Source organism: Podarcis pityusensis (genome assembly GCF_964106645.2).
Source record: "Podarcis pityusensis genome assembly, chromosome: 1".
Classification (NCBI taxonomy): Eukaryota; Metazoa; Chordata; class Lepidosauria; order Squamata; family Lacertidae; genus Podarcis; species Podarcis pityusensis.
The window spans coordinates 74,494,167-74,520,873 of record NC_138028.1 but is presented as its reverse complement, the minus strand read 5'-3'; the positions used below and the strand labels follow the sequence as shown (position 1 = coordinate 74,520,873).

The following is a 26,707-nucleotide window of genomic DNA, read 5'->3' as shown; positions in this document are numbered from 1 at the left end:
AAAGAACTCAGCTGCGTTGGCTCTTTTTTATGTTTCCTTTGACAAATGGCTATTTATTTAAGATAAGGTAGACAAATAATTTGGTTTGGGGGTTCTTGGTGACTTAACTTTGAGAGAATGCCTAGCCACATTTCTAGCTGGTGGAACTGGTTGTAACAACACACAAGTGGTTTAACATTGGAGTGACCTTACTCATAAAAGAAAATTCAGCCCTTCCTTTGTGTGAACTGGAAAATTGCTACATGACAAGGAGAAAAAGAGCTGAATGGTGCATTTCTGAACAACATCTCCCAGAAGTTTCACATTAATGTTAAAAAGCACGAGGGACAAGATTAATCCTATGAGGGGCAGCACCTTGAGGGGTCTGACAGACAAGAAAAGAGCCCCTGCAAAGTAGTGCTTCGGGGCTCCTCTTTTTCATGTGGCCCAGGACAATTGGATACCATGGTTGGCAATATCACATCAACAGGGCACCAGTACCAGCATCTGTCTCCTGGTCATAGCTGTCAACTTTCCCCTTTTCTTGCAAGGAATCCTATTCGAAATAAGGGAATTTCCCTTTAAAAAAGGAAAACATTGACAGCTATGCTCCTGGTGTAGGTGAACTACCAAGGCAACATAGACATATCTTACTGCATTAGTGCCATTTTACTGATTACACTAGATTAATGAAATAACTATCAGCTGTATTCAAAGCTAGATAATGTTTGCTGGTGTTGTGTATGTTGCATTGTTATCAAGTCAAAGCAACAGAGTTTTATTAACTAGAAGACATAAGCCAGCCTCTCACCTTTACAACCTACTCTGTAAGTTCCCTGTGGAGTTAACACTCCCTCTCCATCATCTTTGGCTTGTTGTTACAGCTTCAAAGACATTCTAAAGCCTTTGTTGAATTGATCATTAACTCTTCAAAGTTATAATTAGACATTTGAACTTGAATCCATTTAAAGAGAAGAATGCAAGAATGAAAATGGTGGCCACAATTGTTTTTCTCCTCTTATGGCTCATCATAGTAGCAAGTGATGAATTAGTGGACTGAAACGAGATATCTAAAGCTTTGAAGGAAGCATAGTGATAGAGAGACACTAATCTGAAGAAGAGCTTTTCCCTTTGATAGTATTCATCCTTAGTTCAACAGAGCATCGAGACTGGGATTTACAGACATGGTTTAGTTAAAAGTTAAGCAACGAGATTGCGCTTTAAGTAGGAGATAATTACGGTAAGCATGTGCTTCACTTCCCTGTTTAAATCAGTGGGGAGATGGAGGCAATGTGTGTTGGTGGTTCTCATATCCCAGAGATTGGTCAGTTGCCTGTTCTGGATGGGATTGCACTCCCTCTGAAAAAACAGGCTCAGAGTTTGGGATCCAGCTTTGTCACGAGAAGCTCAGGTAGCCTCAGTGGCCTTTTACCAGCTATGGCTGGTATGTCAACTACAGTCAGCTACTGGAATTGTGTGACCACGGTGCTCCATGCATTGGTAACCTCAAGGCTTGATTGTTGCAATGGGTTCTGTGTGGGGCTCCCTTTGGGTTTGGTCCAGAGGCTCCAGCTGCTGCAAAATGCTGCGGCTAGACTGCTAATGGGGACAGACTATTGGCAACACATAACTGCAATGCTCTACCTGACCAGGGTCAAGGTTCTTAGATTAATTCACAAGGCCCTTAACAATCTGGTCCAGCATACTTCAAGGACTACCTAATTCCTTATAACCCTGCCTGATCACTAAGGTCTTTGGGGGAGTCACTGTTAGTGGTCCCTTAAAGCTTGGATGCACAACTTATATCCACCAGGAGCCATGTATTTAGTATTGTGGACCCAATTTTATGGAACTCTCTTCCAGCTGAGGTCAGGCAGGCCCCTCCCTGCTGAACAGCCGGCTCCTACTGAACCCATTTTTATTCCAGCAGGCCATTTTAACTGATTATTTTTTAAAAAACTTTTTGTATTGCATCCTTGTAACCCAGTTAGAGATGATTGTATTTTAAATAATAAAACAGAATAAAACTGTGGCCGGATTGTGCCTTAAGCTTCTTAACTGTCTGGCAGCATCTGCTACAACAGTACAGTGTGCATTATGTCTACCAGTCTGCTCACACAAACTAATATAGGGTAGTAGAGAATTACGCACACACGAGTTCCAACAGCTTTAAACAATACTAGCTAGCCTAAAAGTGATGGCTAAGGGGCTGGAGATAGGGAAATTGCCATTGAAGATTCTGTCTGAGATGCTGGGAGAACCTCAGCTTTGGGTCTCCCACTTTTGCCTCACTGTCTTCTGGTGGAGGGTTTGACTAGACAACAGCTGGTAGCTACTATAGCACGGCTGCACAGTGGATGGGAAAGCCTGTCTCTATGGTAACAGTGAAGGCATTGGATGTGCCTCACTCTGCTCAATCTGGGGAATAGCTAGCTAAAGACATCTGGTCTGTGTAGATAAATCTCCAGGGAAATTAGCTCATTTCATCTGATAGTAACTACAGAAACATTGGACTCTGTTTAATAGTGTGATAATGAACACGGGAGATAGCAGACTAGCTCAACTGTTCTGCAAGTCAAAACCAATCTTTGTTTAGGCAGATTGTTGCTTCAGGTTGAGACTTTAACTAATGTCTCCCTCAGATGATCTTGGCTGTAGTTATAATCTGAGTGTTAAAAACAGTATTTTGAGGAGATAATACATTCTCATGAAGAAAGGAAACTTGCTTTATACAGAGTTTTTAAAACAATAGCTGGCCATTTTTCTTTCCCCCTTTAAAACAAAAACAAACCACTGAATGTGAAGTTATAAAGTTTGTGTCACAATACTTAGGCTGGTACACAATTATGTTTGTGTGTGTGTGTTTATAGAAGTTGTGCGCTGTCTCCACAACCTACAGGGTGGTCCACAGTATAGAAACTTAATATATTAATACAATTAATAATACAACTGTTGATTGGTGTAGCAGATGATGTGATGGACAATTTGATTCTCTCAAATGGGTATGGAAGGGAAGGGAAGGGAAGGGAAGGGGAAAGTCTCTTTTTCGTCTTGCTGGCTCCAATGTCTGTGTTTATATGAATGTAAACTATATGCTGTGCCTTTTTATAGACTAACTCGAGGCTATGGAATAATAAAATGACATAACCTGGAAGAACATACAACAGCATATATTTTCCCCTCTTTTCCTTATTTTCCTCTCTACACTTGTGAGTCTCTAATGAGCTAAGATGACCAGATACGAGAATTTGCTGAAGAGTAATAATTTCACGTCATTTCTAGCTTGTTAATTGCCTTTCCACATTACTGCTCTCAGGGCAGTTTACAACCCACAGACATAATGAAATATACAAGAATCACATTTCCATCATTTGGCAATTCATAAAACACCTAAAAGCAAATTGACAACATTTAAGGGTCCATTTCACTCGTAGCAGGGGTTGCCAGTCTAGTGCCCTGGGAGGCTTCCAGTGATGTGCCAGGCTGAACTTCTTCTTTAAGGAAATCTATAGCCTTCCTAGAAGGAAAGTTATGAGGCAAAATGTGCAGGTATCTTCTAAGTGATTTCTGTGAAATGAGAGTGGTGTGGCTGCCTTGAATATTTTTTTTTCTAGTACTGAAGAATACTCCCTGTTATGATTAGATAGCAACAATATCTCTTCTCTATTTCTCACTGTGTGTGTGTGTGTAAGCTCTGTAATCAGAACCACCAGGATATAGCTGACTTCCCATGGTAAGCATAATTTTGTTTTACCACCATGTTGTGACTGGTGGCCCTGCACTTTCTCCAAATTAAAAATGTGCCCACTGATCCAAAATTTTTGGTTATCCCTGCCTTATCAGCAAACAAGAAAACAAAACCACTCCCATCAAGATAACTGTGTCAGGTTTGTACTATTTATCATTCTAAGGGAATGAGTTGAAGTTTTGAAGGAACTTGCTTTCGTTGCATGAATGAGTAAAAATAGGCAGAGTGCAAGCTGAATGTGAAAGGAACCTGAGATATATTTACTGGTTCTAAAATTAGACTAAGATTGCTGCCAAAACCACCATGGCCAAATATTTCTGTGGAAAACATCAGTGCAGTGATGTATAACTGGCTTGAATATACAAATATCCCAAGTTTAGCTACTTGGAGTGTGTTTCCTCTGTCCAAAATAAATCTACAATGTATTCATTATGGAAAAAATAAGATGCATTTTGTTGGCTAACTATTTAACTTTGGACTAGTAAAGCAAAGTCATATATGGAACAACTCTTTCTTATATGCAGCTCTTATTGTTTTCTGATTCTTGAAATATTTTTATATTATTAAAAAAAACACCCTATTTTTATTTTGTTCTGAATGTATCCAGTTTAGAACAAATTTGGCAACATGCTCTTTGGAACTAGCTTGTTATTAATTAGTAGAAATAACTGTACTGAGAAATGCAGTGTGTTTACCGAAAGCTGTAACTTTCTAGGGGCCATGTTGCATATAGGGATGCAATGTTGCCAGCAGTAGGAATTTGACCTTTTGAGACAAAGTGGTGTCATGATAATGGAATGTGATGATGTCACATTGTGACCCCTGCTAGGCCAGAGGTTAAAAGCACATCGTGATGTGGTATGTGAGATTGTAATTCAGAAATGAGCACAACATTTGTTTACCATTTTTGGCATCGGCATAAAGTAATTTTGGATTACTTGTTATCTTCCAAGCCAGGCTGTACCTTTGCACAGTTTATTTGTTTTATTCGTTATATTTACACTCAGGCCTTTCATTTGGCAAAGCATCATAAATGCTTTTCTGCATTTATGCACACACAGGAAAACTCAGCCCTTCTTACTGAGTTGATCCAGTAAAAGTATATTGTCTTTGTTTTAGTGGATGTGGAAAGAAAATGAAAACTTAAAAAATGTTTCATTAGAATTTTCTCTCTCCCTCTCATCCTTATTAACCAAGATACAGCAGGGTATCTTTAATTTATTTTTAACTGTATCCCTCTTCAGTTGCCTTAGGATCCCTGAGGTATGGTAGGACACTTCTGATACCACATTGATGGGAAAGGAACATAACTGAATATCAATCATGGTCAGACATTTTGATAGTCAACCAGTCTGATTATCGATAAAGCAGCCATTGTGGGTAGAATTCTTGAATCTATTGGAATCTCCATCTTAGTTCTCATTTTTTCCAGCGATTTCCTTTATCTCCTTGCCACCTCTGTGTGTTTTCCACACTGCCACTCCAGCCTTCTGCCAATGCACACTCAGATCCAGCCTAGCTGGCGAATTGGAAATCCCCTGCAGAGGTTAGACACTAGGAAAGCAGCCTGATCCTGGCAACTCTGGAAACAAATTGCACTTAATGGTACTTAGATAAATATTTCCCCCCACCCCATCACGTCCCAAGTCCCTCACATGCCATCAGGAACTGCTGGATCTCTGTGCATGTGCCCTGTGTGTTGACCCTTTCAACTGCAGGTAGCTGCTTCTCAGTGACATACCTTCAGACTCTGGACTGGCTTTGCCTATCCAGGGTGGCCGTTGGATAGGAAGAAGTCCTGTTTTAATTAAGTTGACCTTTGTTCATGCAGCAGCTTCTTCCTGAGATCTGGTCTTTTCCTGTGTCCTTGGTTACCTTTTGATCTTGACTTCAGGCTTGCCCCTCAGTCCTGCCTCCTGGTTTGTCCTCTGTTTCTTACTTACTTTTTTCTACTGATTCCTGGCTTGCTCCTTGACCCTGTCTCCAGGTTTGCCCTGTGGTCATGACTTACTCTTTGGTCCAGACTGGTTCCATGGCTCCTGGTTCCATGGCTCCTGGTTCACCTCAGACTGTTGTCCACGGCCCAGCCCTGATACATGCAGTCTTCTCATATAATCCTACCCTTGACTCAAGCCCAGATTGGCACTGAAGTGGAGTTTCCTTAACACCCACTCTATTGCTGTCTTCAGTGTTTCTCAGTACATCAAACTATAAGAGTCTGGCTAAATTCTCTCCTCTCATCTCATCTGTGTTGTGGCATCCTACACATCTGTCTCTCCGTAGCCTCATTCCCTGCCCACAAGCTCATTTAAATAGCTGAAAAGTTTCTCAATAGCTTCTCCACCTTCCCACCTTTTGCCACTGCCCAGTCAGGTGAAGCACTTCACCTCATCACTCTTTCAACAACACAGAGGAAGAGACCTAGAGATGGCCGTGGTTTGAAAAGAGGGAACTGGGATAGTGATAGAGACCGTCGCCTGTGCTGCACTGTAGGGAAATTTTTATGCAAGAAAATCAGGTGATCTTCATCTCTGAAAACTGACTGGTGTTTTGTCTTTTAAATGTACTTTTAAAAGAGTATAATTTAGGAAAATGAACAAGTAACTATGTTTTAATGAAATTAGAATTTATCGCCTAATACTTTGGTATTAGATGAAAATTTGGAGGAAATCCAGTCATTCTGAATAGTACATTTGAAAATGCATGCTTCAGGATAAAGAATTTGACCTTCTGTTTCAGGTAATAATTTGAATCCAATCTTACATCTTCAGTCTAAAGACAGGAGACTTATTTGAGCTTTCAGTCATGCAATTAAGAATCACATGGAGACAGAGAGCAGGGCTGCAACTGTGGGACTTTCTCCCACCCTCATGACCTTGGGCAATCAGAGTCCCACATCATGGGGGGGGGGGGAGCCTCTGTGAATTTTTAATCAAGGGGGTTCTTAATTGTGTGGAGTCAAGGCCCAGAGGGGGCTATGATCATAGTATCAATTAAGTGCTGAAGATTATAGCCTAGGTAAAATTGTATAAGTCTCTCAGGGAGCGTGTAATTCACTTTTACATTTAAATGCTGCTGCTTTTGGTTACCCAGTAGAGTGATTCAAAAAATTATAATGCACCTTTAAGCACACGTTGTATTCTAATTATACTCTTGGTATTCCCTGAGAAGATCTCTAGAATTTCATGGAGATGGCTGCAGCATCAAGTCAATGTGGGGCGGGTGTTGGTACTGTTTTGCCTCTTCCCTTGTCCCCTTGGTGTGTAACATCCAGCCTGGTTAAATGTTTTGGATAACTCAAAAGCTTGCTCACAATCTTTTTAACATTTTGATCAACCGCTAAAAAAATAAAAAACAAAACAAAATGTAGAATTGTAGAGTTGGAAGAGACCCCGAGGGTCATCTAGTCCAACCTCTTGCAGTGCAGAAATCTCAACACAGAATCTTCATTGTCTTCAACTTCTTCAAATTTAAATTTAAATCTCAATGCCTTCCATATGCGCTGCATCAGGAAGATTTTGGGCATCACATGGTAAGACAGAGTCTCAAACACCAGCAGGTCCCAGGGCAGGCTACAACAATTTATAATCCAGTATTAAAAACAATTAAATTACAATCACAGGAATAGGGTAGGTCCTGAAAAAACACATTTCAGATGGCAATGCCGTGGTAAAAACATTTATCTTCAGCAGTTGCTGAAAACTGTATAGTGAAGGTGTCAGACCCACCTCTTAGGGGGAGAATTCCCAAACTTTGGGTCTGCCAAAGAGAATTCCCTCTCCTAAATTTCTGTGGATGGTGGAACTTCCCCTCTCCTGATCTTAATATGTAAAAGGGTACTTTGGAGAACCGGGTAAGGTACAGCTTAAACCTCTGCAAATAAAAGGACATTTAGGTTGAAATCCTATATAGGACTGCACTGTATCAACTTGTCAGACAGGTTCTTTGAGATGGGTCTGTGCACAAGTGTAGCATGGAACATAAAGGAAGGTTCACAAGCTTATAACTGTTCCTCATTTGGAGAAAAATGTAGCAGCGGGGGGCACACAAACAGTCAAGATTCAGAATGTGAGCACTCCTTTCAGCAGGCTCATAAATAAAGGAGAGCATAATTATTTTGCTCATTGAGTAGTATGTAGCTATAGCTGTAAGTGGATCACACTTAAAGAACAACAATTAACAGTAAGCAATGCCTTTCTTTGAGGATGTCTGTAACCCCAAAGTTCTGAACAAACAAAGGAATAATTTGCACCATGCATTGACGCTCCAGTCATAACTTAGCTAAAGATGGGAATTATTTCTTACTTGCCAGCTATCTCTTGCTTCAGGGTAGTTTACATTACATCCAGCTTCTAGATTTTGAATGGAAATATTTTTGTACGCTTTGGCTAACTTTTAGAGGCAACATTAAAATGCTTACTGAACGAGTTTTGCATGCTTATAAGTTGGGAGGTTTTTTTAAAATTACCACTGGCGCATGTATTTTTTTGTGAGGTGTATTAAGTGCCCACAGACTACAGCTTGAGTGTATAACTGTTATTGCAGCTGTGTGAAGGAGCATGATGTGTATTCCCTGGAGCGGCCTTGGGAGAAAACCCAAATATGTTGAGGCAAAAGCAGGTTGTGTTTATGGAAATGTCAAACAGAAATATGGAGCTTGAACTCTTATCACAGTGGAGTGTGACATCAACAACAGCTTAGGGATTGTACAGATGTGAATGAATAACAGTTATGTGGTAGATTTATTTTTAATTTCAGGACCAAAATGGCTTCATGCCTTTTTAATAGGTTTTTAGAAACAGAATCACTTACTTTAACTTTGCTTTCTCATTTGGTTGCAAACTGCTAAGACTTGAAATAAAAGTTGGTCCTTTTTAAAAGTGCACTTAACAGTTCATTATGTTGGATTACATTAACAGTTCATTACATAAAGACTTTGAAAGGAAGGCACAGTAAAGAGCTTGGATGCCCGGTTTAGTTTCTTCATCTACTAAAAAGAACCTTGCGTAAAAAAGACCTTGATATTGATCAGTACCTCATCTCTTCACATGTAAAATTAGCTGTTTCCTACTTGTGCCACTGATGGCTGGGATTCAAAGTGCAACATGCATTGCTCTGCTTATACATGGGGGCTTCTCTGCTCCCCTTTTGCAACAACAGCTCTCACGATCCCCCAAAGCCGCCTTCCCACTAGGAAACCACTTGTTGCTTGTGCCCAGTGGGCTGGATCTTAACTGTAATGTCTGGTGTGGTCTCTTGAATCCCATTCCCCAAAGAGTCACATAATTGCCAGTTATAGCAAACAATTCAGACCACAAATGCGTAGTCACTTGCCAAACGGACTGTGGATTTCTAGAAGCTGATGGTTCAGAAAACAGATAGGCTTTAAAACAGGGGTGGGGGATGTTCTTGGCTCTGCAGGCCAGATCCTTATCAGAACAGGCCTTCAGGACCAAATTTGACAGGTCAGTGGGGCTGTCCACTTGTCAATCGCATGGTGTCACAATGACATCAGACTGGGTTCTTTATCGTCCAAAGAGCCCTGCAGGGTGCTTTAGAGCACCTAAGGCTTTCGCTTTTCCACTTATCAGCTGATAGTGAGAGGGTGGAAGCCTGATTTCTGCAGTCTTAAGCTGCAAATGCAGGTTTGCCACAGGTAACCCACCAGTGCAAAGGATCCGTCAGCTTCACTGCCCCTCAGCTTAAAGGTGGTAGAACCAATGTTTGATTTCCCTTGTCAAAGCATTCTTGGGAGAACTCTTTAAGACTCACAATTGTGCATTGTTGGCTACATCTCTACCTGCCCTCTACATGTGACATGAAGTGTGGGGCAGGTTGGTGTAGTTTAGGGTAAATTTGAACCCTAGTTGAACCCTGTTTGGCCCTTAGGCCACAGGTTCTCAAGCCCTGCTTTTAAATGGTTAGTGCTAGCCCCGCAAAATCTGAGCATTCTGGTGTAAGAGAGAAGTTGAGTTTGTGTATAAAGCTATACTGTATGTACAACCGTATACCCTGTTGCCTGGAGAAGCAGCTGACCCATGGGGGGGGTGATGACGACCCCTGCTGTCCTAACTTCCTGTCATTGAAGCTGCTACTACTGGCCAGTAAGGAGAGTGGGTGGGACGAGGTGACAGGATGTTAGAGCTGTGTGGATGTACCAGGGAGTAATCCCCATTGATTTCAGTGGGACTTCTGGTAAACATGCATAGTGCTGAACTGTAAATAACCTTACTTCAAGAGTTTGTATCTATAATCAAATGGTGAACTGCTCTGCTATCTCAGAACTAATTGTTTATTCTTTTAAGTGATACCAAGCCAACCTTCTGAAAAGGGTGCAGTTAAATTGTGTATGATTTCAAAATTTTAGTGTTTTTTAGATGTCTTCTTCAGCATCTAAAAGTTTTCTTTAAAAAAAAGAAGCTCTAAATTAAACTGGCCGTCACTGTAGTAAACCAGAGGACTCAGTATAGTTTGCGTGCAAATTCCAAATGAATGTCGTCTAGCCAAGCCAGAAGTTTAAAAATATCCCTGTGTAGTCATTTGCCAGAAATGACTGCATGTGAAATTTGTCAGGCACAGGTGCACCATGGTCTTGTCTTGGGAGGCACAACTTCTCCTCAAAGCAGAGGAAAAATCATTAGCCCAACACTTGCTGAAGTCAGCAGAGTGACAATAATCCTTTTCATTTAGGATTTGGCTTGTGTTTATGGTTGCAGTTTTCAGTGAAGCACACCTAACTCCTAGCTCTTTATTATGTATGCTCTGTGTTAGGACAATTCTGGTTAGACCTTATCACCTATGATTAATTTATTTAAGGGAAAGCAGCTTGATTCCAAATGTTTCTGCACAGTAGAGTTCCTACATAATGTTGTGGGATAAATCACTTGCTACTTAGCTTCTTGTCCCTAAAATGTGGGTCTAGCAAAGTCCTTAGTGCTAACAAAGTGAATAAGGAGATGATTCAGGCACAGTGTCAGGATCCAACTCAGCATTTACCAAGGTCGCAAAAAATGGAGGGCTGAGTCACCAAGAATTCGTCTAGAGAAATGAGAATTACTCTAATGTTTCTATTTCAGTATTTTTCCCTAAAATGTTATCTCAAAAAAATAGAAAAACAAAAAAACCCTACTGCCCCTCACATGTTTACAAACCTGTGTTTACTTCACAAATTATATTTCTCTTTAGAGAAAGGCAGCCAAGACTTTGTCCAAAGATTGGCAAGTACACATCCATGTTGCCTCCTGCACAGCAGTTGTCAGCTGTAGAATCCCATCATGAAGTAAAATTTGCACACACAAGGGTCCCTCATTCTAAGAGGATCAAGATGGTTAGAAACTGTAAATTTCTGTCTGCCTCTTTGAAGTGTGCCAGAGATAAAGTTTTAATAAATGTAGATGCTCTGCAGGTACATATCCCTGATCTCCTAATTATCAGCGTTTTTTCTACCAGAAGCCTTTTGCGTTTAGGCCAAGGTTGCTGCTTCGCAACTGGCTACCAAACACATGAAAAGATTCTTAGTGTGTGATGACCTTTAAAGCGTCTGATATAAAGAATGTAATAATTACAGGAAAGAGTATTTCAATAACATGTACAGAGTTGGACACATGTTTAGGATATCATACAGAGATGGGAGGGCAGAGTTTCCACACCAGCAATGGATTCTTCGGGAAGTGGAAATGCTGGCATGGAATATTCCTGCCATGATGTAATGACTCGTACTGTATGGTTCAGCCCTGAGATTTGCAGCATGTGCTCTGGCTCATATAGCTTTGACCATGCTGTCAGAAGTGTAGGTGTGACTGCTAATTTATAATTTCTGTCATATTTAACAAGGTGATATACTATTCCCATAATTTAGGCAGAAGTCAGGTTAGGATCTACTGGTAGATTTTTGGGTCACTTGCAGCAGCAGATCAGCAAGAGTTACTGACTCCCAATTACTTAACAGTAGCAATGAAAATATGTTTTCCCCTCCTTGTCTAAACTAAGCTGCTCAAACAGAGACAGCTTGGGGGCAAACGAAGAGTGGCTTTTTGTGTGAAGGGGCTGTAAGCTCTGTTCTTGCACTGGATGCAAATTCCTGGGCAGAGAACTTGATCAGAAGCACCTGTCCTTTATTTCTAAAGGTATATTTTTTGCATACACGTTATATATTTAAATGGCTTTTCATTTTCTAGCCGGAAGGCTCCCAGACTTTAAGATCAACAGAAAACAAGACAGGTGGTGGATCTTGGCATTCTCCCAAGGCAGAAAGTTGCCCACCTCTAAGTTATAGTGCGCACATGTCACTGCTGGTACAGGAACAGTGTCATTTGCATGAAGGCACAATTAGGAATATCTGTTCTGCAGGTCTAATTATGTCCCAGTTTGGCCCGGGAGAACGTTGTCCACAAATCATGCTCACCTGTCTCACACCTGTGATGTCAGTTGAGGGGCAAGTATGGGCATGGCTACAGAAGAATAATTGGGAGCTGAAAGTGAGCTCCTGAGATTTCCTTCGCAAGTAGGGCTCCCTGTGAGCACTGATCACCTGATAGGCAGTAACAGGGAGCTTCACTGTCACTGAGACCGTGCCTTCAAAGGGGCTGATCAGCAGTTACAGGGAGTCCCTTTGAAGCCCATTTGCAGGAAGTTTAGATTCACATGGAACATCCCCCCCCCCCCTTTTGCATGCGTCTGTTTCTCCCACCTGCCAAAAATTGGGCCTTGAGAGATGGGAAATAAGGATCCAGCCTGCTGACTGGATCTAATTCTCCATCTTGGCATAAGAACACGAGAAGTGCCCTGCCTCATTAGACCAAAGGCTTGATCTAATCATTCAACTTCTTCTCCCACTGGCCAACCATATGCCTACGGGAAGCCTACAAGCAGGACCTGACCGCAACCGAACCCTCCCCACTTCTGGTTCCCAGCAAATTCCATAATTTAACTGTATGCTGTCTGAAGAAGTACTTTCTTTTGTCTGCCTGGCATCTTTCAGCATTCTGCTTCATTGGATGTACCTGATTATTATTGGATGGGATGAGTTGCTCTTTCCATCCACTTTCTCCACACTGTGCATCATCTCATACATGTCTATGGTGCTCTCTCTTATTCACCTCTTTTAAACTAAAAAGCCCCCAAAGTTATAACTCCTTCCCATAAGGGGAGTTCCTCCTGCTCTTTTACTTGCCCTTTTCTGAATCTTTTCCAGCTCTACCATATCCTTTTTGATAACTCTTGTTTGCGTTTTTTGCTTGTGTCAGCAATTCCCTCCAACACACATATTTTCTCATTTCTCTTCTGCTCACACTTTATGCCCTTAGTTTATTGGATTGAGTTTGTTTTAACATATATGTCGTGCAATCCTGTGCATATTTACTTGGAAGTTAACAATGCCCAATGAGGATTAATCCAGTGTGTTCAGGATTGCAGCTTCAGTCTGGTCCATGTACTGTATGAGACCTCAGAGTGGACTTCTGTAAATAGTGGCTGGGGAAACCCACCCAGATGGGTGGAGTATTATTATTATTATTATTCAGTCAGAGGTTTATGTACATCAACATTCTGTCAGAAATTCTAGCTTGTTTTGAATAGTTCAATAAAAACACAACTCTCCACTGTGAGATTTTTTAGTGCCTAACTCATTCCTGATAACCCCAGTAAATCTGAAGCTATTAGTCCCAGTTTAAAACTGGAATAGCTGAAACGGAATCCTCAGAATGTAGCCTTGCTGCTTTTGTAAAATACCTTCACATCTAAATCACCGAAATTTCAGCTTCCTGTGGAATGGTATATATACTATAGGGTATATTGAAGTAGTTCATGAGGACTTGTTTGTTTGTCTTTCTAATGAGTGTCCCAACTTATTTTGAATATAAATAGCATAGCCTTTTGCCTGTCTGCAACTTTCTCTGGCAGCTGTGTCTAAATGTAGTGACAAAAATCAGTCAGCCAGCCCCCCACCCCCAATTACTTATTGGGCTTATACAAGGCGAGATATTAAATACACTTTTGTCTGTCACCCAGCCACGGGCAGGGGAGGGGGAATTTGCCAGTTGCTAACGGATACCTGGCATTTTTGTGTATGACCATGAAGAACAGCTTGTGAACTTTCACCTCTGATGTTTCCTGAATAACATGGGTCTCATTTAGGTCAATAAGCCTTTATCAAAACGTCAGGAGTGAAAAATGTGTCTTGGTGTAAGCCGACTGGTCGTTCTCTCCAGTTGCAGGAGTCTATAGAACAATCAATGTTCTCTAAGCTTGTCTGCATGTCATGCAAAGAACTGGATGACAGTAACCATTGACTACATGTCTGTTTCATTGTCTTTAGGGCAGCCCACATTTGCATATTTGTCAGTGTTCCTGTTATCCAATGAACCATGGAGGGTCTTTAAAAACACACAACTCTCATGCAAATTTCTCTCACACAACACTCCCCCCCTGCACTTTGCAAATCTGAAAGCACTCACAACTTAGTCTTTTGTTTCTTTCTATTTTCGTACTCTTCTTACAAAATTAAACTCTAATTTGCATGTGTGGAGTTTTTGTTCAGAGCAACCCTTCTTTTCCCTTTCTCAGAGTTTGGTTTTGCTTAATCACTATTTATTTGTATTTTGGTGTGTTGAAATATGGTTGTTTTGCATCACATATATAGCACAAATCCCTTATAACTGCTCTTGATTACTGTATTATTATTATTATTATTATTATTAAAGACCCAGCTGACTTATCTGTTTGCTTATTAGCTGTTTTTGTCCGGGATGGAGTGAGAAGACCTAGGAGTTTTATTAATACACTGAAAAGGACACAAGAGAATCTTGGGATTTGTGAGCACGTGTAAAAGTTAATAACGTATAAGCTAAGAGAAAAAGGTCTCTTGATATTTTCATGTATGCAGCTGGATCACTCACAGTGCAATCCTATACAAACTCAGAAGTAAGCTTCATTGAATGTAATGGGGCTTACACCCAGATAGATATATCTGAGATTTCACTGCAATTCAGTATTTTTGAATTAGAGGGAGAATACTGCTCTCCACTAAATATTCTGCTTAAAAAATATGAATGAAAGGAAAAATAACTGCTCCATCACATGCTAAACTCCATTATCAGAGTCTGAGAACAGTTTTCCTATGAAATGAAACGCACACAAAAATATTTATTGCTTTTCCTTCTCACACTTTTATAGATGTGAGACTTATACTTTTCTGATACAAGGTCTGTATTTATGCTATCTTAATAACATTATTGTTTTATAAATAATGGGTTTGAAATTAAAGTTGCAAACCTAATTAAACTTCCCATGAATTAAGTGCCATTGAACTTGGCTAAGACTTTGAGGAGATGAGATTAGGATCCAATTATGGCAAGCGGGATTTTGTTTTGTTTTTATCACATGGAAATCATCAAAACACCCTGTAATAGATTTTAAACTTTTAATCGTTCTCGTGATTGTTTGTTCCTACAGGGCTTTACCATATATTTTCTGACTCACAGTTCTCATATTTCATTTTCTGCTAATATCACCTGAAAAGTATTAAAAGCATGTTATATTAATCTGTGCCCCCCGTCTGTTTCCTCTAGGAAATTGTATTAGTGGTGTTTTTTGGAACAGAGTATGTAGTTCGATTGTGGTCTTCAGGGTGCCGCAGTAAATACGTTGGCTTCTGGGGAAGACTTCGTTTTGCTAGGAAACCCATTTCTATCATTGGTGAGTATATAAAGTTCTCAGTGGCTCCCATTGCATAAAAGGAATTCCCATAGTGATTTCTCTCATTTTCAAAAAATAAAGAGAAAGTGTTTTCTTGTAAAAAAAACACCAAAAAACAAAACAAAACAAAACAAAACACCAAAAGCTCAAAGCAGTTTACAAAAAAAAGCAGTAAAATTATCAGTAAAAAGAGTTTAAAACATCTATTTAAAACATTCAAATAAAAATTAAAAACAATTACAGTGGAACCTCGGTTTTCGAACGTAATACGTTCCGGAAGACCGTTCGACTTCCAAAACGTTCGAAAACCAAAGCATGCATTTCCAGAAGCTCAATATGGAAGTCGTGTGGCACCTTCGGCTTCTGAAATGCATTCAAAAACTGAAGCAGTTACTTCCGGGTTTTTTGGCGTTCAAAAGCCGAAACGTTTGACTTCCGAGACGCTCGAAAACCGAGGTACCACTGTATAAGCTAGAAGAATATTAAAACACATCAACTTTATACATATCTAGGTAGGCTTGTCTAATGTGTTTTTAGTAGGTGTCAAAACACGCACCTGCTTGATGTGTGGATGCCGCCACACTAGAAGTCCGATTTCATACAAATGTGGTACAAGCATTACGCAGCATCTATAAAAGTGCCTGTTCCACAGATCAAAGCAATCAAGTGGGAGTATATGGGGTAAGGCGATTTCCCAGGTAAACTGGTCCCAAGTTGTTCAGGGCTTTCTATGCTAATAGTAACACTGTGAACTTGGCCCGATAGCAAATTGGCAACCAGTGCAGGTTTCTGAGCAGAAGTGTCATATGCTGAGAGGGTCTCACTCCTGTCAGCAATTGTATTCTATGCTAACTGCAACTTCTGGATCAAGTGCAAAGGAAGCCCCACACAGTACACATTGTAGTTATCTAGTCCTGAACTGCACAAACTACTATGGCTAGGCTTTCCCAGTCCAGAAAAGGTCATAGTTGTGTCAAAGGTGCTTCTAGCAATTGAGGCTGCCTAGGTCTCTGGTGACTGTATGTTGTTGTTTTTAATTTTCCAGATCTAATCGTAGTTGTTGCTTCGATGATCGTGCTTTGTGTGGGTTCTAAAGGCCAGGTTTTTGCAACCTCTGCTATCAGGTAAAACGATTAAATCTAATTTAAAAATCCTTTCTTTTTCCACCCTGTTAAAAAGTGCATCTCTTAATCCACTTTTCCTCATCCCAGTGCCATGTATTGGTTAGAATGTTAGAGTGGTCAGAATTGGAGTGGGGATTGGGAGGTTCAAATCCCCAATCACCCGTGAAGTTCACTGTGTGACCTTGAGCCACTTCCTCCCTCTTGGTGCAACCCACTCTTGTTATGAGGATAAAATGCAGAGGGGGCAAATCATGTACGCTGCCTTGAGTTCTTTGGAAGAAAGGTGGGGTATGGATGTACTGACTAAATAATAACAATTTTAAAATTTACTCTTCCACTCTCAAACATCTGTTCTCACTTTTTTCATTCACTTTTCTTTTAATGAACTTCATTCCAGAGGCATCCGATTTCTGCAGATCCTGCGAATGCTTCATGTGGATCGTCAGGGTGGCACATGGAGATTGCTGGGGTCAGTAGTTTTCATACACAGACAGGTATGTAAAAACTTAGAAAGGAGGTTCAAGTGATAAGGATGTTTTACTGTTAGGCTGCCAGATTCCATAGACCATATACTGTTCTTGGGGTATCTTGGACTAAATGAAATCCCCTTCCCGCTGCTTCAGACTTTACTCACAGTTAATCACATTTAATCAGTTTAATGAATTAGCTGATTAACTAATGTTATTTGATTGACTAAGGCTGCAATCCTATACCTGGAATCAGTTTGACTGAACTCAGCGATGGGGCTTCCTTTTAAGTAGACATATGTTTCAACGGTAAGGTTTCTTTTACTGGATGACAGACCTAATAATTTTAAAATCTCTGTGTGTGCAAACAAACACCTGTAAAAATAATTTGCTGTGGTTTTGATGTAATTTGTTTCAGTTCTGCTAGTTCCGATCCTACTTTCTCTCACATATGGCCACTTGAATCCATTAAGTCTTATTTCTGAGTAGATGTGCATAGTATTGTGCTGTCAGTTAATCCTTTGTTGTTTTGAGAACAAGATTAAAAATATCATTTTTCCAACTTCAGTTTGCAATTCTGCTGCATTAAAGTAATTGACAATAATATTTTTTTTGCCCTAGTATTAAGATATAATGATTTGCTAAGTGCAAATTGGAAATATCAGGTGGTAGTCAACTAAGCATTATGCAGAGTAGAGTGACTGAAATTAATGAACTGTTTGATTAATGTTTAATTGGTTAAATTCAGTGTGGTAGCTGAGCCCAATAATCAGTCATTCGTTTTATAAAATAGCATTTGGCAGCAGCAGTATTCTATGTGCCTCTAGTTATTCATTAATTTGCTCTTATTCTTCTTTTCAGGAATTGATAACCACTCTGTACATTGGATTTCTAGGCCTGATTTTTTCATCTTATTTTGTGTACTTGGCTGAAAAAGATGCTGTGAATGATTCGGGCGAACATGAATTTAGCAGCTATGCAGATGCCCTTTGGTGGGGAGTAGTAAGTATAATCCATAGTACATTTTCAAAATTAGAAGAGCCTTTTTGTTCTAATGTGACAATTTCTAGTATTTCTATGAAATGTCCTCATTCAGGAGCAACACTTAAACCATTACTGATGGCATTGCATCTAGTTTGAGCATTATTCACAACATTTATATAGGAAACATTGTGGTTTGTTGCTATAAAATGACCACGGATCTAGCCTATGTTTAGCCTATTAACAGTGTTTGGGTTGTTGTGTATGCACTTTCCTGATTTGAAATAGTAAGGACTTGTGAATGTCATTTAACTTGGTATCGTGGACCAGACCCTGCGTGTGAGTCCAGACCTTGAAAACCCACTTTTTATGAATGGAGTTTTCAGGATTTCTGCTCTAGTTCTTGCGATTACCACTCATTGTGTGAGTAATGCAAGCAGCAGAAAACAATCCTGGATCTTGTAGGGAAGATAAAGAAAGGCCTTCAATCAAACTAGCCCACAGTGATTCTGGTTGTACCCCAGAAATACAGGGCAGCAAAGGACATCCAGCTTCAGCAAAGCAGAAGTTTGCCAAGAATTCTGCATGTACCGAAGGCTGAAACTTGCAGGTGGCATCAGGAGGACTATCTCCTTGGCTTCCACAATACCTGAGGGCTCAATAAGTTTAGACCAGTACTGGAGCAACAACTGTACTGCTGCTCGTCCTGAAAATTTTATATCTGAGTCAGGAATGTGCCTTCTTGTGTCAGGTTTTTTTGCTCTTAGCATAGCCTCTGTTGCTCTGGTATTGTACCTTTGTTTCCTGTGTGTAGGCCTGCAATTGCAAATTTACTCAGTGTTTGCTCTCATTGCTTTCACTTGACACCAGTTAAGCTGAATCTGGATACCACCATCAAGATAACGCAGACTGCAGGTCTTTGCTGGAGCCACCTTGGTCAAGAACATGGACAGGCAATGTCCAGGGATATTTGGACAGGGTGGGACCAGATTAGCTAAATGAGCACATCCAGTTCTCCAAATAAGTGTTGTACATTTACACCACACATTCAGTAACTGAGAAACGCGATGGCATTTTTCAGATTTTTATCTCTGTTATATAGCCTTCCATATGAACTCTATGAATCTCCCCCTTCCATATTCTTATATGTAAAATAGTAAATACAATGCAATCTCTTGTGGGATCAGCAAACTTGCTTTTTAAGCTTTTAAACCCTTTCTAAGGGGATACATTACACCACAACGTGTTCAGCTTCTTCAGAGGAGTGGCTTACATGGCTTCTTAATTAAAGGTGGCAGATGCAACCATATGCAAAAAAGGCACTGCCTTGATTTTGGCAGCAAAAGTATACTTTTGTCAAGCATGAGTGGCGCTTTGTAAGGGCTGCAAAGCTTTCCTCAATAGGAATGGAAAAAATTAGCCTATAAAAAGAAGGCAAAGCAAAAGGAAGAAAATACAGTCCCCAGCAACATAAGCAGTAATATGCATACAATCTGAATACAATTCCCATTGCTGAATGATCCTCTGAAGATCGGAACAAAAAGATTTCAAACCAAGTGGTCAGGAGCTAAAACATAAGACTGAGTTTCAGAGATAGCAGATTCAAGCTAGCCACAATCTCAACAGCAACCATTCTTTCCCCCAAATTTAGGCATTTTCAGGCTTTTGGTTGGAAGCTAGAAATCAAATTAACCATGATGTTAGAGCTGCATGAATGCATTTCAGATTGTATTTTTCTTTTGCTACAAGCGGCTCCGGTGTGTGTGTGTGATATGCTATGAAGGACTGGAGTGGGGGCAGTGTCAAACCCTTCCCCCTGTGATACAACCCAGGCCCAGATCCCTCCTGAAGCTGGTGAACATCCATTCAAGCTGAATGTTGGAAGATTCAGGACAGAGAAAAGAAAACTTCTTCACGCTGAGCATAGCTAAACCATGGAACTCGCTCCCACAGGAGGCTGCAATGGCCACCAACAGAGATGGCTTTAAAAGAGAATTAGACAAATTTGTTAAGGAGAGGGCTACCAAAGCCTACTAGCCATGATGGCCATGCTCTGTCTCTGCAGCCAGCAGGAGGAGGTCGTGCTCCGGAATACAAGTTGCTTGGAACCACAGGAGTGGAGAGCGCTGTTGCACACAAATCCTGCTTGCTGGTTTCCCACAGGCCTCTCTGAAAATAGGATGCTGGACTAGACGGGCCATTGGCCTGATCCAACAGGCTCTTCTTATGTTCTGGTGTTGGGGAAAAACATAGTGTCAGTGGCTGTTAAACTGTTGCTGTTGTTGTTTAGTCGTGTCTGACTCTTCGTGACCCCATGGACCAGAGCACTCCAGGCACTCCTCTCTTCCACTGCCTCCCGCAGTTTGGTCAAACTCATGCTGGTAGCTTTGAGAACACTGTCCAACCATCTCGTCCTTTGACGTTCCCTTCTCCTTGTGCCCTCAATCTTTCCCAGCATCAGGGTCTTTTCCAGGGAGTCTTCTCTTCTCATGAGGTGGCCAAAGTATTGGAGCCTCAGCTTCAGGATCTGTCCTTCCAGTGAGCACTCAGGGCTGATTTCCTTAAGAATGGATTGGTTTGATAAGACAACAGGCTATTAAACTAATCAGTGGCTATTAAACTAATCCCAAACTACAATCTCCTTCTATTTTTGGACTACCACTCCCATCATCCCTTGCTAGCAGGACCAGTGGTCAGGGATGATGGAATTGTAGTCCAAAAACAGCTGGAGACCCAAGTTTGGGAAACCCCAGGGAAAATATAGGAAGCTGCCCTTTTGGTGATTGTTGCGTGATGCTCTTGCATCACGATTGCATCATAACTATTGCAAATTGCCCCTAAAAATATGTTACCTTTGAACAACCGTATTTCAAAGGCATCACTGAGTAGTTTGACTGGAATATAGCCACTTTGATCATGAACGCTTCTGTCACTACTAGATTTTACTAGATGAAAAGAGAAATAAAATAAGACATCCTAGACTTTAGATTTCTTACATACTTATTTCAACACAAGAAAGATTAAAAGGAACAAACTTTAATATATGCCACTAACTGTTAGTTGTGAGCATGAATCAGACTGAGCTCAGCACTTTTCTGTCCCATTGGTTTAAGTGGCAGGAGTAAACATGCACTGAACTTCTTCCTATTTAATTCAGTGGGATATAAAAGTGTTTAATTTTGGCTAGAACACACACATGTGTCACTGTGATTGATAGTGTAGAGCAAACCTTCTACTGTTTCCAGTGCATTTGAGTAGTAAACAGAACAGCTGGCATGCGGCAGTCTATACTTTCTGAAGTAAAACAACTAGGCTATTAAGTTTTTGTTCTAGAAAATGTCGCAAAATAACAACGATTTAATTATACTTAGAGGCAGCGTGCATAATTTGCCAATCACTGCTACTTTGAAACTTCTCTTTATTTTGCCTGGATTTCTGCTGGGTTCTCAAGAAAATGGGGACCAGCTTTTTTAATGGTGTGCTCCTTAGACACCCTTATCTGTTGTCAATCCACAATTAGAGTTGTCTGTTAAAATCATCCTGATTAATAACATCTTGTATTTTCCCATAAATAAATTACATATCTAAGTAATTATAAACCACATGAATAGTATGTAAGAACGAATCTTTTTCAGTTACTTGCAACAGAGATATCGGGTTCAGGCAGGGGGCGTCGTGGAACAATTGCTCACTCACAATTGCCAATTGATGCAAATGTTTTCAAATATAAAATTGTCCCTTGCCCAGTACTGAAGTCACTTTTCTAAAGAAAAATACAACATTCCCAACCTGCTTTTTTATTTTTTATTTGGGCCAGTTTAAAGGTCATAAGGTGGAAATTCTAAATCATCCGTATATTCCTGCCAGTGACATGTATATAGTAAATGGCTATGGCCACAATCCAACAGGTGACTGAAATGCGGCCAGCAATTTTCCATTATGCAGCAGCTTGCACTTTGTGCTCTTTGCCTTCAACAACATTGGGACCTGTCTCCACACAGCAAATTTCTTCCCATTATGATCTGTTCCATAAACTGTGAACTCTTCCTCATACATAAAAACCTGGTTCCAGATGGTCACCTAAAAACTAACCTTCACCCACTTGGTGCTGTCCCACTGTTTTGGGCTACAATTCCCGCCATCCCTTGCTGTTGACTATGCTGGCTAGGACTGGTGGAAGTTGTAATCCAAAAGATCTGGAAGGCACCAGATTCAGGAAGGCTGACCTAAACAACGGCACAAAGGAGAAGATGGGAGGAGAAGTATGTAATCTTCAGGGTTGCCACAGTTTGCTCATGATCACCTCAATTCAAACCATGGTTTAGGTTGTGCATCCCTCCAGACTACACCTCCCATCATCCCTAATCACTGGATATATTGGCTGGGGCTGATGGGAGTTGTAGTATGGAAACATCTTAAGGGCCACAGGTTGTGCACCCCTGGTTAAGGGGATCGTCTGAACGAGGATAAACTTAATTTTCATGACTGTGCTAGGCAGGATCGTGGTTTGAACACATCATTCTTCAATGTGAGACCATTTGCATAAATATGGGCTTAAATCAGGCATGGGTGCCAATTCTGTTTGTAATATAGTGGTCCTTCTAAACCAGTCATTTAAAACGAACATACAGAACTGTTTCGATAATCTGATTTTCATGTACTCTGAGGGTTTTGCAGGGCAACGTTCTCTTTGGGAAAGAGGATTACAGATTTATAACGTTTCAGCTGATGATGACTTTGCCCTAGCAGAAAGCAATTCCACTAATACACACTAGTGCACCTAATTATTGTAGCCCCACACTCTTAGGGTTGCCTTCTGTATTGCGTTAACATTGTGGACTGAAGGGACCATCAACCCTCAGGAACAGCTTTTTAGGAGGTCAGAGGGTTTAGGTGGGCAGGAGGGGATCAGCAAAAATCAGGTGCCCTGACTTGAATGAGGAGAGGTGCCTTACACTAAATCCAGTAGTATGAAAATCTGTTTGTTTGTTTTTAAAAATTGCAGGTTCAGGAATAATGGTAGGAATGCAATGGTAGGAATGCAACAGCAGTCAGTCTCAGAGCAGAATCCTGCAGTTTCCAGAATCCATCCCAGGCTGTTTCTATCCTTGCAGCATTAACAAAACCAGTTCAAATGAAACTAGCATTCTGTCAGGGTTTAAAATTGTTGCTACTGTGAAAGGGCTGTATTTTATTATCCGATAAGTATTTGGCCCTGGTGTCTGTGCAGTCTCTAAATACTTTTAAATTCCATTTGCATTATATCCCCCACCCCCGCTCAAGTTTAAATGAAGCAAGCCAGTGTTTGTCACTATTAATCCATGTACCTTTGGTTATGGTTTATTTTCTCTTTGTTATCAGCTATTTCCGATGGTAATCTTAACTTCGCTGCAGCTTCATTTCGCTAGACTATTAAACAGGGATGAGATTAGTCATACAACCACTCCTGTGGTGATTCTACTAGATCAAAGCCTTGCAGTGAGAAATGACTGTGTGTGACCATGCTTTTAATTGAAACATTTAGCTTTTCCTGCTGAGTTGTGATGAAATTTTAATGTGATAACCTATGGATAGACCTTTGTTTGCCCCTCCCCCTGACATTCCAGTGCATTTACAATGAAATTGCAGAATTCCTTTAATCTTTTTATCAGAAATTACAAGTCCACAACTGTGGGTGGAGGGAGGGTAGAGAGCAAAGCAAATAAGAAAACCCACACACCGTACAGTTTCAGGCAACATGCTTGGAACCCAGTGTTAATATGACTTTTCTCTTGACAATTACTTCTGAGATTTGGCATAACAATTTTATCCCAGAACCAGTCCACTAAGCATTTTTCCCAACCCTTTTGCTCTGGAACAATTTGCTGTTAGATTTCTGTTTCTTTTTTAGACAGATGGTCCTTTTAAATTGTTTTATTGTTACTGATGCTGCTGTTTTGCTGATAGTATAAGCTGGCTTGGGGAAAATACTTTGAAAGGTGAAGAATAAATGAATAAGTTTTTCTTTTAAATGTTTTTAAGCAACATTACAGTCTACAGATTGACTTCACAAAAACACATGAAATTAAAAACAATACAATAATACTGCAAAAAAAAGATTAAAACTCCACTGTGCACTTTTTTTATAAAGAGCGGTCACAATGAATAAAAACACAGTAATTAATTGAATGTGGGTTGAAATAAAAATGTATCAAGAGTTCTCTTGAAAGTTGTTTTGTGCTTGTTAGTACAGCACTTTGGTTATTTGGATATTAAGTGATAGGCCAAGCTTTCCGTAAGCTTCTGCAAAGATATTTAGGATGGTTTGGAGGTCATCCTCTGAGTGTGCACGCACTACGTTGTCACCAGCATACTGAAGCTCTATGACGGAAGTTACGGTAACCTTACTCTTTGCTTTCAGCCTACTCAGATTAAACAGCCTACTCTGTTCGATATATGATTTCTACCCCAGTGGGGAGTTTCCCTTCGACAATGTGTAGGGTCATGGTGATGAAGATAATAAATAGAGTTGGGACGATAACACATCTGTTTAATGCCTGATCCCACTGTGAATGGTTCACTTTGAGAGCCATTGTTGCCGTCGTATTATCGTGGAGGAGCCTAATATGTGTTAAGATTCCTGCTCCGTGATTGCAGTCATGGGATTGTTGTCTATCACATGACAGTGTATGTTTTGACTCCACAGTGTGGGAAGTGACGGAGACAGGATGTTTGTATTACTGTGTTCCGTGAAGTGGTATTATTGTCCTTTGTTCTTTCTCTTTGCTGTCTGATGAGAAAGAGGAAAGAGCGAAGTCAGAACACTCTGAATGTTTATATGTAAATAAAGTAGATTAGCCAAAATGCTGAGTTACTGAGGTCTGTTACGTAAGCTGCGAAGACTCTGCGGATCCCTAAGTGTGCCGGTGTCTGTTGGCATCAGTCGCTGTGATGTTCGGGCAGAAGAAAGCTTTTGAAGCTCCCGAACAAACAACCAGGAGGGAGAGAACATGCCAGTCGGGCATGTGTCTATGCCAGGGTCCTACTCGAGTGTAGGACGAGCTCCTGACAACAATATGTTCACAAGTTTATCTGGGCAGCTGATTTTCAGAAGGATAGTCCACAGGGCAGTATGGTTTTACAGTGTCAAAGGTCAATAAACACCATATACAGGGGCTGGAAAGTTAGCAATGATAAGGCCATACAAACTTCCTCAGAGGGGGAACTCCACAAATGTGAGACCACCCTGAGAGAAGACCCTATCCCTTGTACCCCCCAACTAATGTTTGTACTGATGGACAGGAAAGCAGGGGCTCAGAAGCTGATCTTAAAGTCATGTGGGTGCTGGTGGTCCTTCAGATAACCTGGTCCCAAACCATTTAGGGCTTAAAAAGCTAAGAGCAGCATTTGATATTTGGCCTGTAAGCAAGCAGGCAACAAACACAATAGGTACCGAATTGTTAACGTGTTCCGACCACCTGACTAATGCAATTATTGTTGCTGCTGCATTCTACCCTAATTGAAGTTGTGAACCCTTTTCAAAGGCGGCTGTACACAGAGTCCTCTGGCCTGGATGTAACCAGAGCTTGTATCACTGAGGCATGTTTCTCAGTGGTGAGTCACCACATAATGGCAGCACAGGTCTCTGTGGGGAAATACTTTCACAGCCCTTGTGTTAGCTGCACATTGATCTTTAGGAGACAGAAACAATACTCCAACTTGTCTATCATTTTACGTGGTTGACAGGTTATCATTGTATCATTTATTCGTTAATTGAACCTACACTTGAAGCACGTTTCCTGCCCAGAATTTCTATAGCTAAGGTTATGTTCTTGAACAGAAAACCTTTGGAGGGGAGATAATTGCCCCCAAATCAGGTGGAAACTCAGGAATAATAATGTATTTAATTTTCCCCATATTTAAATGGGACTTTTTTTTTAAAGAGCAATACTACATCTGGGTTGTATCCAATGAAGTCATTGAATGAGCAGAATGAGTTTTGCCTGTGCAATATAACCTCACCTATGCACCCACTGAAGCCCCTCAAATTTGCTGTTGGGGTCTCCCTACTTTCTGGAGCAGATTTGGAGGTGGAAGAGACGCAGAAGGAGAGGAAGTCATTCTACTCATGCAATTACTTCAGTGGCTTCAATTCTTGGCTAATTAGTATACGCAGAATGTATAACAGAGTGGTCTGCATTTGTGCTAGCTAAGCTCTCTTATATTAAACATGGTGCTTCCATTTTATGTTTCTAAAATTGCTTACAGTATCTATCTGTGACTAGCCTGTACCTACCTCACCATACAATCCATTCTAGTCATGACCCACAGAATTTGGTGCAGCTATTACATTTGTCCATTATTGACATTTATGTATTTATTTAATAAAATTTATATACCATTTGATTGGATTTTTTAAAAAAAACAACAACCTCAAAGCATTTTACAAAAATACATTTAATCAAGCTTCTTATATATTTACTAAGGGACAAATTCCAAAGAATTAAACATTAAAAAATAAAAAATAAAAACTGTATTAGTTTACTATAGAAAAAGGGTATTATGGCACCTCAAAATATGCTTAGAGTAATTATGGGTTAGGGTCCAAGTTATATAATAAGTTTGTGGGATGTAGTATACAAAGGTTTATGCCGCAGTGAACGGAATGTGTTACAAGGTTCTTTGTCATATTGACTTAGGATATGTCTGCATGCCAATGAAAGCCCACCAACAAG

At 40.4% G+C, this 26,707-nt stretch overlaps 1 protein-coding gene across 9 annotated transcripts in view; it reads left to right on the top strand.

Moving 5' to 3' along the window:
- The window catches only part of KCNQ1 (potassium voltage-gated channel subfamily Q member 1), a 329,348-nt gene that overhangs the window by 102,932 nt on the left and 199,709 nt on the right, over window positions 1-26,707 (top strand). For all 9 annotated transcript variants that reach the window (XM_080998779.1, XM_080998781.1, XM_080998780.1 and 6 more), the window contains 4 exons: window positions 15,295-15,421; window positions 16,467-16,545; window positions 16,943-17,039; window positions 17,874-18,014. In XM_080998779.1, the coding sequence (XP_080854905.1) occupies window positions 15,295-15,421; window positions 16,467-16,545; window positions 16,943-17,039; window positions 17,874-18,014 (444 nt within the window). The remainder of the gene's footprint in view (window positions 1-15,294; window positions 15,422-16,466; window positions 16,546-16,942; window positions 17,040-17,873; window positions 18,015-26,707) is intronic.